This window comes from Panicum virgatum, chromosome 1K (genome assembly GCF_016808335.1).
Source record: "Panicum virgatum strain AP13 chromosome 1K, P.virgatum_v5, whole genome shotgun sequence".
NCBI classification, from domain to species: domain Eukaryota; kingdom Viridiplantae; phylum Streptophyta; class Magnoliopsida; order Poales; family Poaceae; genus Panicum; species Panicum virgatum.
Genome location: NC_053136.1, coordinates 5775742 through 5789420, shown reverse-complemented (window position 1 = coordinate 5789420; position 13679 = coordinate 5775742). Strand labels below are relative to the sequence as shown.

The 13679-nt window shown below is 46.0% G+C and overlaps 1 protein-coding gene across 1 annotated transcript; it reads left to right on the top strand.

The window, feature by feature from the left end:
• Window positions 1-8598: 8598 nt before the first annotated feature.
• Window positions 8599-10342, top strand: LOC120669721 (transmembrane protein 230-like). The gene is made up of 2 exons (XM_039949587.1): window positions 8599-9010; window positions 9957-10342. Exons 1-2 carry the CDS (start codon window positions 8821-8823, stop codon window positions 10076-10078), a joined length of 312 nt encoding a protein of 103 aa, XP_039805521.1. The 5' UTR covers window positions 8599-8820; the 3' UTR covers window positions 10079-10342.
• Window positions 10343-13679: the final 3337 nt, after the last annotated feature.

Here is a 13679-nt window from a genome sequence, read left to right as displayed (position 1 = left end):
GGCAGATGAATTCATGTAGGTTTCGTTTAATTTTTTTTGAGAAAAAAGGTTTCTTTTAGTTTTGTCTCCGGAAGGTCGTGTAAATTAATTTAGATAAGTGTTACATTTGTGTTGGTCGTGTCCCTCGCCCGTAAGTTTGTTCCCCACTACTAGTCACTTCCTCTGCTCGGTTCACAGTGGATATTCATCTGGTCCCGAACCATGATGCACGCTGCCGTCCGCACTCCACGCACGGACAATGAGGGAATTTAAGAGGGGCGTTAAACGCATCCATGGACCGAGACAACGTGGCGCCACCGTACCCATGCACGCACATCGCAGCTAATAACCTTTTGCTCGCGCGCTAGCCGCCGCGCATCGATCGGACACGCCGCGACGCGACGGCCGAAACTCGGAGGGCACGCATGCATTCGAAAGCCATCGAGCAGCCAGCGCACGGGCACGGCGGCATTGGTACAGGACAAGCCCAATATTTACACAGGATATCGGAGACGCGTCGATTCAGAGTTTCAGGTAGTAGTGGGTAGCAGACGACGACACGCGCGCCCGGCCATCGGATGCTGCATGCGCGCAGGGTGCCGACGCGCACCTGGTGGCGGTGGCGCGACGCGCGCGCGCACGAGCGAGCTAGGCGACCCCGCCAGGAATTCAGGATCGCCGCCGTACGGCCCGATGCTGCCGTGCGCCTGCATTCACTCGCGTCTCCTCGTCGTCATCCACACATTCAGGACGTAAAGCATGCATGGTAAATGTTGGATATTACACGTGCTCGCTACCGGGCATGCATGCATGGTGTTGGCAGGTACTGTAGCAGCAGCCTAGCGGCCAGATGCCATTCAATGTGTCGGCCGGGTCCATGATCGAGCACGGCGGTATGGAGGACGGCCGTATTTTTATTTTGAGAGGTGAAATAATATTAGCTACCTGCTGCTAATATAGTACCACACTAGGTAAGATGCAAAAAGAGTAAAATGTTCATTGCCTCTTTTAGTTCTGGCTTTTTAGGCCCGTTTGGATTCAAGTGCTAATATAATGGGTGAAAGTGCTAACTTTTAGCACTGGCTCATCCAAACTTTAGCTAAAACTAAAAAATTTAACTAATATAATTTAGTATTCAACTTTAGCTCATCCAAACATATCTTTAATTTACCGGCTTGGATATAATGCAAAAAGGATAAAATGTTCGTTGCCTCGTAGAATTGTAGCTGTAGTGAAAATCCGGCAGCAGCTCCGAGAAGAACCACGCGGGTTTCACTGCGACGTGATCAACCGGCCTATCCGCCCGTTGGTGGTGTTGATAGAGACGAATTGTCTGAAACATGACCGTTGACTAAAAGTGACCATTTACCATTGCGGCGTCAAAATTCAATCGTATGATCTGATCTTGCCTGGCGGTGTCCGGTAATAATGGTGATAAGCACTTGAACTAAGCTGACGTACATGCCTGCAGGAGCATGCTATACTTGGTAATCTGGTCAGTGAAGAACTGCATGCCAAACCGATCAGCTCGAGAAGCTTTTTTTTTTCTTTTCTTTTCTACGGCGCCAAGCCGCCAATTCAGAGGCATAGCTAGATTGAATCCGCGATCTCCTCGAAAGAGGGTAAAATTTGAGCTTCCTTCAGTTCATCCACCACCGCTTTCATTCCTCTCGCAATCATTCGCATCACAAACTCTCTCTCTCTCTCTCTCTCTCTCTCTCTCTCTCTCTCTCTCTCTCTCTCTCTCTCTCTCAAGCGCCTTTCGCCTTGCAGGGTGCAGGCTGCCCTCGCGCAGTATAATTCTGTTCTCTCCCCTTCACTGCCGCTTCTCACACCTCGATCGCCGCCATCATCACCGCCATCCCTCCTCCCCTCCACGCCTGCTCCCTCCCTCTTCGCTTCTCGTCTACTTAAGCGCCACTCGCGCAACCCTACCGTGCTTCCTTTCTTGCTTGCCATCTTCTCCACTCCACGCGCGCCACCACCACACCGCCATTGCCGTCTATCTGGACCGCACAATTAATTGATGGGCCTCGAGCTCGAGCTGCTGTCCAGCAAGCTCCCGCCGATACGGACGGCGAGTCTTGGCGGCGGCGGCGACATTGCCGTGATCGATGGGTGCTCCACGCCGACGCTGGCGGATAGCGTTCTGCCGTCGCCGTTAGTGTGCCCACCGGCGCCGAGGAAGCCGAGGCCGCCGGCCGCCAAGATAAGGAAGCCGCAGCGCCGTGGTCACCGCTACGGAGCGGCAGCACTGCGACCCGCGCCTGTCCAGTGGATTATTGCCGTGCCCCAGGAGGTCCTTGCCGCAGTGTTCGTCGCTCAGCCCGCCGCGTCGGCGCCGTGCCCGACGACGTCGCAGCCAGCGAGCAAGAAGATTCGCGTGCACGTCGTGGGATGACGGACGCGCGAAGCTTCCTTGATCGACCGCAGCTTGCATTCTTCGAGTACTATACTACTATAGGTGCATGCAGATGCATTGAGGTCGTCCATGGCGCCCTGGCTAGCTAGCCGTCCATGCAGTTCTTGGCTCGCCAGGAGAGCCGAAGCGATGACCACGGCATGTCAAGTTTAATTAGTTTAGCAAGCAGCTGCTCTAGCTTTTTAGCTAGCTTACTTCAGTAGTTCAGTGTCTAGTTTAAGTTGGGGTTTGAATGACCACAATTGTATATGCATATTATTGCTGACCCAACTCTGGCTCCTTCTAAGCTAGCTAGTAGTTCAGCAAGTTCATGATTATATGAGATAAGAGAATGGACTTAGGAACAAATGATTTTGCTGTGTATCAGCTCTCCTAGTCATCATTAATGTGATTAGCTGAATTCATGTTGTGAGATTATGATTCCATGACATGGTACTTGGGCCTCGATCAGCTTGTTGAAAGGCCAGGTAATTTCATTTTCTAAACAAGGCAAGTCCACTTGAGTTCCCGGGCTGATTGCCTGATTAGTCAATGTCATTCTAGGCATAATGATATATGAGAATAGACTTAGAAGCATATGATTTTAATTTGATGTGTATTAGCTCTCCTAGTCACCATTTTGTGATTAGATGAATTCATATTGTGCTTTCATGTGGTTCTTGAGCCCTGAACTTGTTGGAAGAGGGGCCGGTAATTTCCTTTTTCAAAACAAGTCAATTAAGTGATGGCTTCAATCTCCATCGAATTAGGTGATGACACTCGCTCTTTTTTCTGGACAGATCGATGGCTTCAGGGTAAATCCATTAAGGACCTGGCGCCATGCCTTTGCAACGCTATTGGCCTGTGCATTCAGAGAAAAAGGACAGTTGCAGAAGGTCTGCAAGAGGACTTGTGGATTCGTGATATAACCGGTGCACTCACAGTTCAGGTGCTCCTTGATTATCTCATGATTTGGGACCTCACGAGAAACATCGTCCTCCATCCCGAAATCCCTGACCGCCTAATCTGGAAATGGACTGGTGATCACACTTTCTCCACAGCCTCAGCTAATAGGGCATTTTTCATTGGGCAATACTCCATACCAGGAAAAGACTCGGGCCCTAGGTAAATGCAAATTCTTTGGTTGGCTTGTGCTCTATGATCATTGCTGGACGACTGCTAGAAGAAAGAGACACAATTTGCAAGATGACGATAGTTGTGCCCTTTGCTGTCAAGCTTCTGAAACAATTACTCACCTGCTGGTCAATTGCCCTTTCTCCAAAGAATGTTGGTATGCTATTCTTCAATCTTTGCATTGGCAAGCTGTGTTCCCCGATCGGGACCCCTTTTGTTTAGCAGAGTGGTGGTCAGGGGCCAGGAAAAGATTACCCAAGACTGACTGCAGGTGTTTCGACTCCACAATTATCCTCATCTCGTGGATACTTTGGCGTTCCATGGAACGTAACAAAAGGATTTTCGACCACCGCTCCAGATCAGTACAACAGCTCCTCTGCTCCATTGCTGATGAAGCTGTTCTTTGGACACTAGCAGGCTACAAACAAGTTGAGCCTTTAGCTGTAGCTCTAGGTCGTCTTCCTGGTCGCGAATCTTTGGCTATATTGTAATCTTTCTTTCTTTGAGCGGGGTGGCCCATGGGTGCCCCGGAGTATAACTTGAACTCTTGTGTGTTTTTTCTTCTCCTCCTCTTAATGAAATACATAGTCAGGCACGTTCTCAAAAAAAAAAACAAGTCAATTAAGACCATTTTGAGATCAACCTGCCGAATTCTCTCTCATGTTTTGTGTTGACAAATTAATTATTTGACTCATGTTTTTCTCTTCTAAGTTCCAAGACTGATTGGTCAATATCAGTTAAGCATAATGGTTTAATTTATACATGAGAGAGACGAGGGAGCCTGGAAGAATTTGCAGGTAATGGCTGGAGAGGAAAGGGGCCTGGCGGAGCTTCCAAAGGGTGTCCTCTTGCCTTCGTCCTTTTGATGCCTAAAAAGGGTTGCATGCCTGATGAGCAGGGGCAGGGCAATTCACAGAGGGGGCAGGAGAATAGATCTGGAGGGGAAAGGTGGTTAATACCACTCAGATCTGAATTCCGTGGGCCCACTGTTGAAGGGGATTCAATGATTTTGTCTGTGCTCTACTGCTTGTGCTGCTGCTGCATTCTCCGGAAAAGCATCTAGCAGAAAGTTCAGCTTGGTTGGTACTGAATGTCCATCATATTCATATGTATGGATTCATTTTATAAAATCTAAAAATTCTTGTGATAACTAAAAATTCACAGATGGTAAGTTGTAGGTGTATCATTGCGTCACCCTCTAAAATACTTGGAGAAGTTAAACTGAAGTAGAGTACAAGCCATACAAAATTCCACCCTCTACATGATTGTTCGATTATAGCATTTCTAGTTGCTAATCTTATCAATAACTAGCAAAAACATTTTTTTCTCTGCAATATGCTAGAGAGATGCACATCTTGGCCTTGTTTGGAATCTTGCATGCATATAGTACTAAATGAAATTTATTTGTAAAATATTTTCACAGATGGGTGCAACTTTGCGCGACGAATCTAATGAGTCTAATTAATTCATGATTGGCTACAGTAATGCTACAATAATCATCCTCTAATCGTGCGGTCAAAAGTCTCATTAGATTCGTCTCGCGAAGTAGCGCAGGGCTTGTGGAGTTAGTTTTATAAACTGTCATTATTTAATACCCGCAATTAATGGTCAAAATTAGCTACAGTACCTAGCGCTACTAAACCAAACAGGGCCAACTTATAGATCCCTGACTACATACTCAATACTCACACAATCAGCAACTCATGCGTATAGAAACAAAAAATACTTCGTATGCGAGCGAACGTGTTGCCAAAATGCCAAAGGACATTCTCGAAAGTAAGTTTGGACCTAGATGGATACAATGTTGTTACAGTACGCAGCGCCAGTGCTCGAAGCATAGGATTCTTTCTTTTTGGAAAAAAATGGATAATAAATAAAGTATTTACGATAGCCCTTTTTTCACTAAAGTTTTAAGAGAAAATTTCTTTTACAAAAACAAAACCAGCGGCACATACTCGGTGCCCCGGGCTTACTTCTTGCAGTGAAGTTTTTTTTTTTGAAAACTAACTTACAGTGAAGTTTCACTGCACACCCCTTTATTTATCAGCAGCACAAAATGGGTACTCATACCATTTTCTGAAGGGAAAAATCCGGTTTACACTCTCCAACTATCGCAAAAGTCTGATTTTCAATCTTCACCTACGAAACCGGACAACATGAGCCACCCAACTGTCAAAATCGGGCGAATTTGGCCCTTGGGGTGGTTTTGAAGGTGGTTTTGCATTTTTAAAAAAATTAAAAAAATCTAATTAGATCTAAAAAAATCAAAACTAATTCACTTTAAATCAGAAAAATATGAAACTAGTACCAAAATTTTTCTAAAAGTTTAACCTATCTATTATTGCTCCATTTGAATCTTAGTTATTAAAAATAATAGGCATAACTGCAAGCAACCAAATATTAGGAACATAAAAAAATTAGATCTGAATAGCTCACAAGTCATGTGACAATAGATATGTTACATTTTTAGAAAACTTTTGATACTCATTTCATAATTTTTTTGACTTAAAATGAATTACTTATAAATTTTTTTAGTGTAAAATTGAATATTTTTAATTCTCACAAAATAGAAAATCACCTTCAAAATCACCCTAGAGGCCAAATTTGTTCGATTTTGACAGTTGAATGGGCTATGTTGTCTGATTTCGTAGTTGAAGATTAAAAATCGGACTTTTGCGATAGTTGGAGGATGTAAACTGGACTTTTTCCTTTCCTGAAATGTCAGACAGTGCCGATGGCTCCCTGCAGGTGAAAGTGACTGTCCATGGCCGTGGATGAGATCGTTCCATCTCCATGGATCGACGACAGGCATAATGGCCAGTGCAGCTACGCGATAAATGATGTTTCTCCCTCCCTTCACCTCGAGGTTCATCTCGATGCCGCACTGTACTGTACCTTCTCCCTCTGCAGTCTGCACATTGCTTGGTGGTGGGGTACACGTACTACGTACGTGGACGCACACGTATTTATATATATATTAAATATTTTTTTCCAGGACCAGCAACAAGAAGGAGACACTGATAATATTGGACAGCAACTTGTGTATGCATGCACGTATGTATGTCCCCCACCATTGCTTGCATGAGTATTTTGCGAAACATTTACGCCTTTGGGTAATAAGTAAAAGGCAATTCTCTTTTGGTCCTGGGCCCCTTTTCTTACCGGTTGGCTCTCTTTAACCTCTTTTTCTTGGTCACCAAAGAGAGAGTTCACTTTTTTAATTATGCCCCTCCCCACCTCACAACGCCAATAATGACGCTCGCATTTCTTTCTCCTCCCTTCACACACGGAGGAGGTGTCAATTAGTACTAGCTAGAGCGCATGCAGCTGAAAATTCACCCCACCAAAAAGGCAAAAGCCAGTTGCTTGTGAGGCATGGAAGCTGGAAAGTGAGCTGTTTGGAGCCTCTATACCCTCTGTTAGCGTTGTAGTAGGATGCACTTTGGCACCTTTGGGTGTGCACTTGAGCGTAGTGGGAGTCAACAATGGCTGCCCCATCACGGCGCAAATGAAGGGCCTAACCGCCTGACTTTGAAGCTTGAGCGTGTGTCTACCACCAATGGCAACAATGTGTGTATGAAAAATCACAAGTGGCTATACAAGTAGCATTTCATTAGCACGACCTCACAAAAGAAACGACCTGATTTCTTGTGGGCTAGAAACACGCCTAGCCATTCGGCCTAATTCCTAAGCTCATTCGCGCCTTTTTTATTTTTATATTTTTTAAAATCATTTTTTACAGAAATATATTTTCGGTTTCATAATTTACAGTTTTGTACCCCTACCGCCCGGCGGCGGGGCGGCAGGGTACCTGCCGCCAACTGGCGGGGCGGTAGGGATCTGAATGTAAATAAAATTTATTTTTAATCGCATTTTGGCCTCTGGGGGAGCCTGCCGCCCCCCTATCGGGCGGCAGGGTACCTACCGCCAACTGGCGGGGCGGTAGGCCAGGCAAAAAATTATTTTCTTTTTAGTTTCCAGAATAGTGAACTTCTAGATTCCATTAAAAATTATAGAAAAATCAAAAAAATGCAAACTAAATTTTGATAGGTTTCTTAAATCAAGATCTACAGAGAAAAAATACTCATGCATGTGAAATGTCAATTTTGCCCCTCTAAAATTTTAGGTTGCGTTTAATCTAGTTTATTTTGTATCTGTTGTTCTGTTTGTCTAAAAATCTTGAAAATTTTGTGGTAGCCTAATTTTTGCATGTGTATTTCACTGGAAAATTTTCAGATACATAGCCTAGGTGCATGTTTGTGGATCTATTATTCTACTGCTAAATGATGGAAATCCAACAATAATAGATCCACAAATATGCACTTAGGCTATGCACTTGAAAATTTTCCAGTGGAATACACATGAAAAGAGTAGGCTATCACAAAATTTTCATGATTTTTAGACAAACAGAACAACATATACAAAATAAACTAGATTAAACACAACCTAAAATTTTAGAGGGGCAAAATTGACATTTCACATGCATGAGTATTTTTTCTCCGTAGATCTTGATTTGAGAAACCTATCAAAATTTAGTTTGCATTTTTTTTATTTTTCTATAATTTTTAATTAAATTTAGAAGTTCACTGTTCTGGAAATTAAAAAGAAAATAATTTTTTGCCTGGCCTACCGCCCCGCCAGTTGGCGGTAGGTACCCTGCCGCCCGGCAGGGGGGCGGCAGGCTCCCCCAGGGGCCAAAATGTGATTAAAAATAAATTTTATTTACATTCAGGTTCCTACCGCCCCGCCAGTTGGCGGCAGGTACCCTGCCGCCCCGCAGCCGGGCGGTAGGGGTACAAAACTGTAAATTATGAAACCGAAAATATATTTATGTAAAAAATGAATTTAAAAAATATAAAAATAAAAAAGACGCAAACTCCTTCGGTGTGCGAGTGGGCTATACAACTGAGCCCAGAAACGAATATGCCGCCGCCTTCAAATCATAGGTCACCCCGGCCCAACAATAGGCCTGCTACCTTGGGCCACCACAAGCCCATCATCAGTCGGCCCTTCGTTTGGACAAGCCTGCCCAGCCCAGCACAAGGCCGTCGTCGAGGCAGCCGAGGTTTGACCGGATCCATCCAAATCCGCGAGCCGCAGCAGCGGAATTGCGTGACCCACCCGAGGCTCCAGAGGCTGACCTCTCTCTCTCCCTCCGTGCACAAAGTCGCCGGCCTTCTTCCTTTCCTTCCCGTGCTCGCCACCGCCGCGTTCATTTCACCCGCCGCCCCCAACCTAAACAACACGGCACCAGAAGTCCTCCCCGCCCAGCCTGTAGCTAGGGTTTCGCGCGCCGGCCGGGGGGCATGGCGTACGTGGACCACGCCTTCTCCATCTCCGACGAGGACGACCTCGTCGGCGGCGCCGTCGGGGGCCCGCGCGGCGCGCCCGTCAAGGAGGTCGCCTTCGCCGCCGCGCTCCTCGCCTTCGGGGCGCTCGGCGCCGTCGGGGGCCTCTTCATGGCCGCCAACCAGGTCGGAGGGGACCGCGCGCACGGTGAGTCCCCTTTTGCTCTTCCGCTCCGCTACATATATAACCCCCCCCCCCCCCCCCCCCCCCCCCCCCCTTCTCTCTCTCGCCTCGATGCGAGCAGGAGCAGCTTGGGTTTCCTTCTTCCTCCGTGCGCCCGTGAGGTGCTTGGTGTGCCTGGAATTCGCAGGATTTTTGCCAGATCTCTAGGGGATTTTAGCTTCGGTGTTTGATTTAAGTGCCTAGGGTTCAAGAAATTGGCTTAGTGGTGTACAATCGGGTTGCTCGCCGTTAGTGGTGTTTCGGCTGCCAATTCAACAGCGTAATTTGATCGTTTCTACGGTGACGGTACAAGACAGATAATGTTTTGATTAGTTTCCAGCTATTTTATCTATTAGGATACTACCGAGCTTGGATTTGGTTGGATGCTTACATCTGGGTTGGTGCCACGCCTTAGTTGACTCGATGGAAATCGGGTGACCTGTCCTGTGTCATTGTGTCCACTGTAGGAAATGCAGGTGCTTATCTAACTGCCAGGTTCTGAAATTTATTGTATCAAGAGGTTTAGAGTACATATAACAAGCCATCACAGGATCGAGTGCTTTTGATTCTATAGCCGAATGCTCCGCAAAAGAAATTGTGGAAGCAACAAAAATTTAGTGGTATGGTTTGAGATTTATAGACAATAATTGAGAGCCGTAGACATTTTGCTTATGCTTGCCTCCAGTATGCGCCAATGTAGATTTTGGGTTCATCCTAGAATCTGATGCACCATACTTCTGTAATTGGAACTATTTGTAAACTGTGATTCTGTGATGTATGGTGGAAACTTGACAATTTGTTCTTTAAGTACTGATACAATGTGAACTTTCAGTAGCTTTCATGAGAGAACAGCTCTGAGCTTCATCGATCTAGATATGTTTTGCTTGAATGTGGTTACCTGAACTTGCCTGTTTTTTCTTTCTTGGAACAGGAATTTTCTTTATGATTCTAGGTATTGTGATGTTCATCCCTGGGTTCTACTACACACGAATCGCCTACTATGCATACAAAGGTTACAAGGGCTTCTCATTTTCAAACATCCCACCAATCTGAAGCAGTGTCGCTGGCCTGGAGTTCGGATCATCCAATGGCCCTGCTGATAGTGTAGTGTATCTACCCTTATGCTGCATGTTTGTGTCAATTTCTCAACCATGTACTGGAATGAACTGGTGGACGTGTACAGATAAATAGAGCTGCATATTATGGTGTGGCCAGCCAGTGGAACGTTGTGTGATTATGTCAAATTACTTCACTGTGTACTTCACCATTAAACATTTTTTCAAAAAAGTTTCTGAGAGGCGCCGCCGTTCATTTTCAGATTACAGCATATTTAAGCTATCTCCGGCATGGTTCATTTCATAGTAGTGTTTTTTTTGAACGGAGTTCATTTCATAGTACTTGTTTTCCAGATTTAAGCATATTTAAACTATCTCTAACATGGTTATAAGCTGCCTGGCATAAAACCATTAGAATGGTAATTTGCTACCCTTGCATGGTGAGTGGTAACTGACTTACATTATCGTGGAGTGAGCGTGTGGTAATACGTGGTCAAAACAAATGACCCCACATTTCGCCCATGCTTCGCGGCTGTGTTAATTCTGTCTGTTTAGCATTCCGTTCAGTCTTCACGGCCGAGTTTTACCCCAGTATTCATAGGAAGAATCCAAAAGAATGAATTCACCTCAAATTTTTAAAAAAATACTGTAGCCAAACACCAAAACAGCAAACAAAACTCGTAGTAACAGGGTTGCAAGAGAGAGGGGGGGGGGGATCAAAACAGGGCTGGCAACAAAAAAAAGGACAAGGCAATTGAAACAGTAGCCAAATTTAATTTGGACTGGGGCAATCGAAATTGTGACCCCGTCCAATCGTGTATCGGCGTCTATCTGGGCACCTTGCAAAGGGCGTTTCGTCCACTGAGAAACAAGACGGCACCCGTTCGTCTAATAATGCCGTCCCCGCAACAAACCCTGCAGCCCCAGCAAGATACCAGATCAAAATCTGGATACTGTCTCACAAGCGCAAGAAAAGAAGTGGTTCTTGAAGAACAGAACCAAAGATGATTTGGGCGAGTTCTTGTGTCGCGGTGTGGCCAGGTATTGTGGCTTGGAACTAAAAGAAGATGGATCTCCAAACAATCTTCTCCTGGCGTCAATCTGGGCTCCATGCGGCAGTCAGGACGCCATCGAAAGGCGCCTGCTGTTGACTCATAATATAGAGCCCGATTTCTAATATTCAAATCGCGAGCGAAAAAAGAATCAGAAAGTTATGAACCTTCCTGCCGAGAAACACGAACAAAATTTCATGAAGAACAAATCGAACAAGCCCTGTAGTAAAATATAACAGAAACTAGATCCAGAAGAGAGGGCAACAGAAAGAGAGAAATGAAGAGAAATTCGCCGAGAACGAGGCGTCGCAGATGCGGCGGCGGAGAAAATAAGAACGGTGGGTTTAGGGTTCGTGGAGCCCTCTCTCTTATAGGCGGCTGCCAGCGAAAACGAGCCGTGGATGGTGCCGAGTCAACATGGGCCTCTCGTCGCGAGAAGCTGGGCTCAAGTGAGATGCAATAGCCAGCGACGGCGTGGGCTTTTGTGTCTTTCGGGGCCCAATTTGCATACATTTTATAGACACGATTGAAAAGTCTATGACCTCTTTTGCTTAGGATTCTCCATGGCCAAGAGTCAAAATCTACATCGGCAACGCTTCCAAAAAAAAAAATCTACATCGGCATAATAAGGTCAGATAATGGTGAATTTTATGTTAGCACTTAATACTGACACAGAGGAAAGAAAAGGGCGGTGGAATCCTGCGGTAGGATTGTTCTACTCATCAGTTCACACTGCAAAACACACACATTTTTTTTTTGAAATAACAAAACACACACATGAAGAGATGTTGCTACTAGTTGTTAAAACCTGACACGTCCAAAAGGTAGTACTAGCTTCTAAGCTAAGAAGCCTAAAATCATGTATGCACAACCGTTGTCATTACTGATTGAAGAACACTGAGGATTACGCACTGCATGCAAGGTGGCCCTTTTGACTTCATAGTTTGCACGATTGTATCGTTGTAGACTAGGGAGAGACGACGTCTTAAGTGGGCAATCCCACGTGCACGCACTGGGGTAGAGAGGAATCTTTCTTTGTTAGTCAGAGGGTCGGGTGCTGAGTCTGTCTATTGTTCGTTCAGCCGGCTTGGTGTTCGTCATAGGTACAATTACTCCAGCTTTTGACAAAAATCAGCTCGGTGCCTAATTGTCTACAAGCACTGTTTTCAAGCAAAGAGCTGGCAGTTTTCACGCAGCCGCAAATCAGACGTCTTCCCTCAGCATATGCAAAGAGGATTTTCACTTTTTCAGTAGGATAAACAAAACTGAAGTGCCCGTTGAATTTCTGCTCTCGTGTACGTTCTATCGGTTGCTTCTTCTTGTGTAGCGGTGGATTTAATTACTGACGGTGAATTTTAATGACGAGCCCTGGCCGCGGTGTTGCATGTGCTTTGCTTTGCTTCCTGAGTAATTGTGCTTTCCATGTATATAGTTGGACGGCGCCCTGCTCATTACGCTTGCCCGCCCCACCGGGGCACTGGTGCTCGCCTCAATCTCCGGCGAATTATTGGCCCTCTTGAGTTGGTCACTTCTTTCACCGTAGTAACTTTCTAACACCAGCTTTGCCCATCGCCCCTCATGCATCAGTTGCCAATTTGCAACTCCTGCACGCCCATGCGCCGCCGTCTTCATCCCGGTAACATTCCTAAAAGGCTATACTTCATGTCAATGTCTCCAACTATCATGTTTTTTTTAAAGGAAGTAGTTTAGAATTTATTTTCTTTTACTTTTCTACTTCGTGATGATAACACCTATACTACCCCGTGCTAATCACCCACGTGACGTCACGTCGCCACACACATGTTTGTTAATTGCCATCAGCCGCCAACACGTTTCGCTTTGCGAGAAGCTGACGCGACACCCTAGAGCTACTATACTACCACCACTGATTGGTTATTAATTACTGTTTTTAATTAATCACCCGTCCTCCATCGCCCCCCCCCCCCCCCCCAATGACCTAACAAGGTCGCCCTATCACGGCGCCGCTTTCGTACGTGCGGCCGCTTGTGCATTGGTTTGGTTTAGTATTTGCAGATAAGGATCGCAGATGATCGCTTGTCTCGTTCCCAAGCCGTGCTTAGCGGGAGATGGCGACGCAACGTGGATGCGTCTCTGTCGACCACTGTTTCTTTAGTTTGTTTTTCTCGATCAGGCTTGACAGCGGCAGGGACGCGTGCTTGATCGACGGCCAAGGCAAAAGCTTAGCTTTCAGAGCTGCAGCTGCCAGTCTACCACCACCATGGATTGATTTGGATTGCTACGCTGCTTTGGTAGATCTCTCGACTGATTATTATTGACCAATTAATCCCGGCCGGTGTTCTTCTCGCCGTCACACAAGTCGGCCAGTGATGACCGTTTGGTGTGCAGGATGGTGTGTCGTCTAGGTCTCAGGTGGTGCCTGTTTGGCTGCTTGCGGAGGATCGGAGAAGGGCCATGTGACGTGATGCCGCCGCACTGCCGCTGCTGCTCCTTTCACACCAATCGTCTCGCGCGCATTCGGCCACCTGACGAGACGTTTGTAGCAAAAAAAAAAAAAGATCCCAACAT

Bases quoted from the DNA above. Each gene is read 5' to 3' on its own strand.
- LOC120669721 (XM_039949587.1), top strand. From the start codon at position 8,821: ATGGCGTACGTGGACCACGCCTTCTCCATCTCCGACGAGGACGACCTC. The intron at 9,011-9,956 runs GTGAGTCCCCTT...TTCTTGGAACAG, and splicing joins CGGAGGGGACCGCGCGCACG to GAATTTTCTTTATGATTCTA.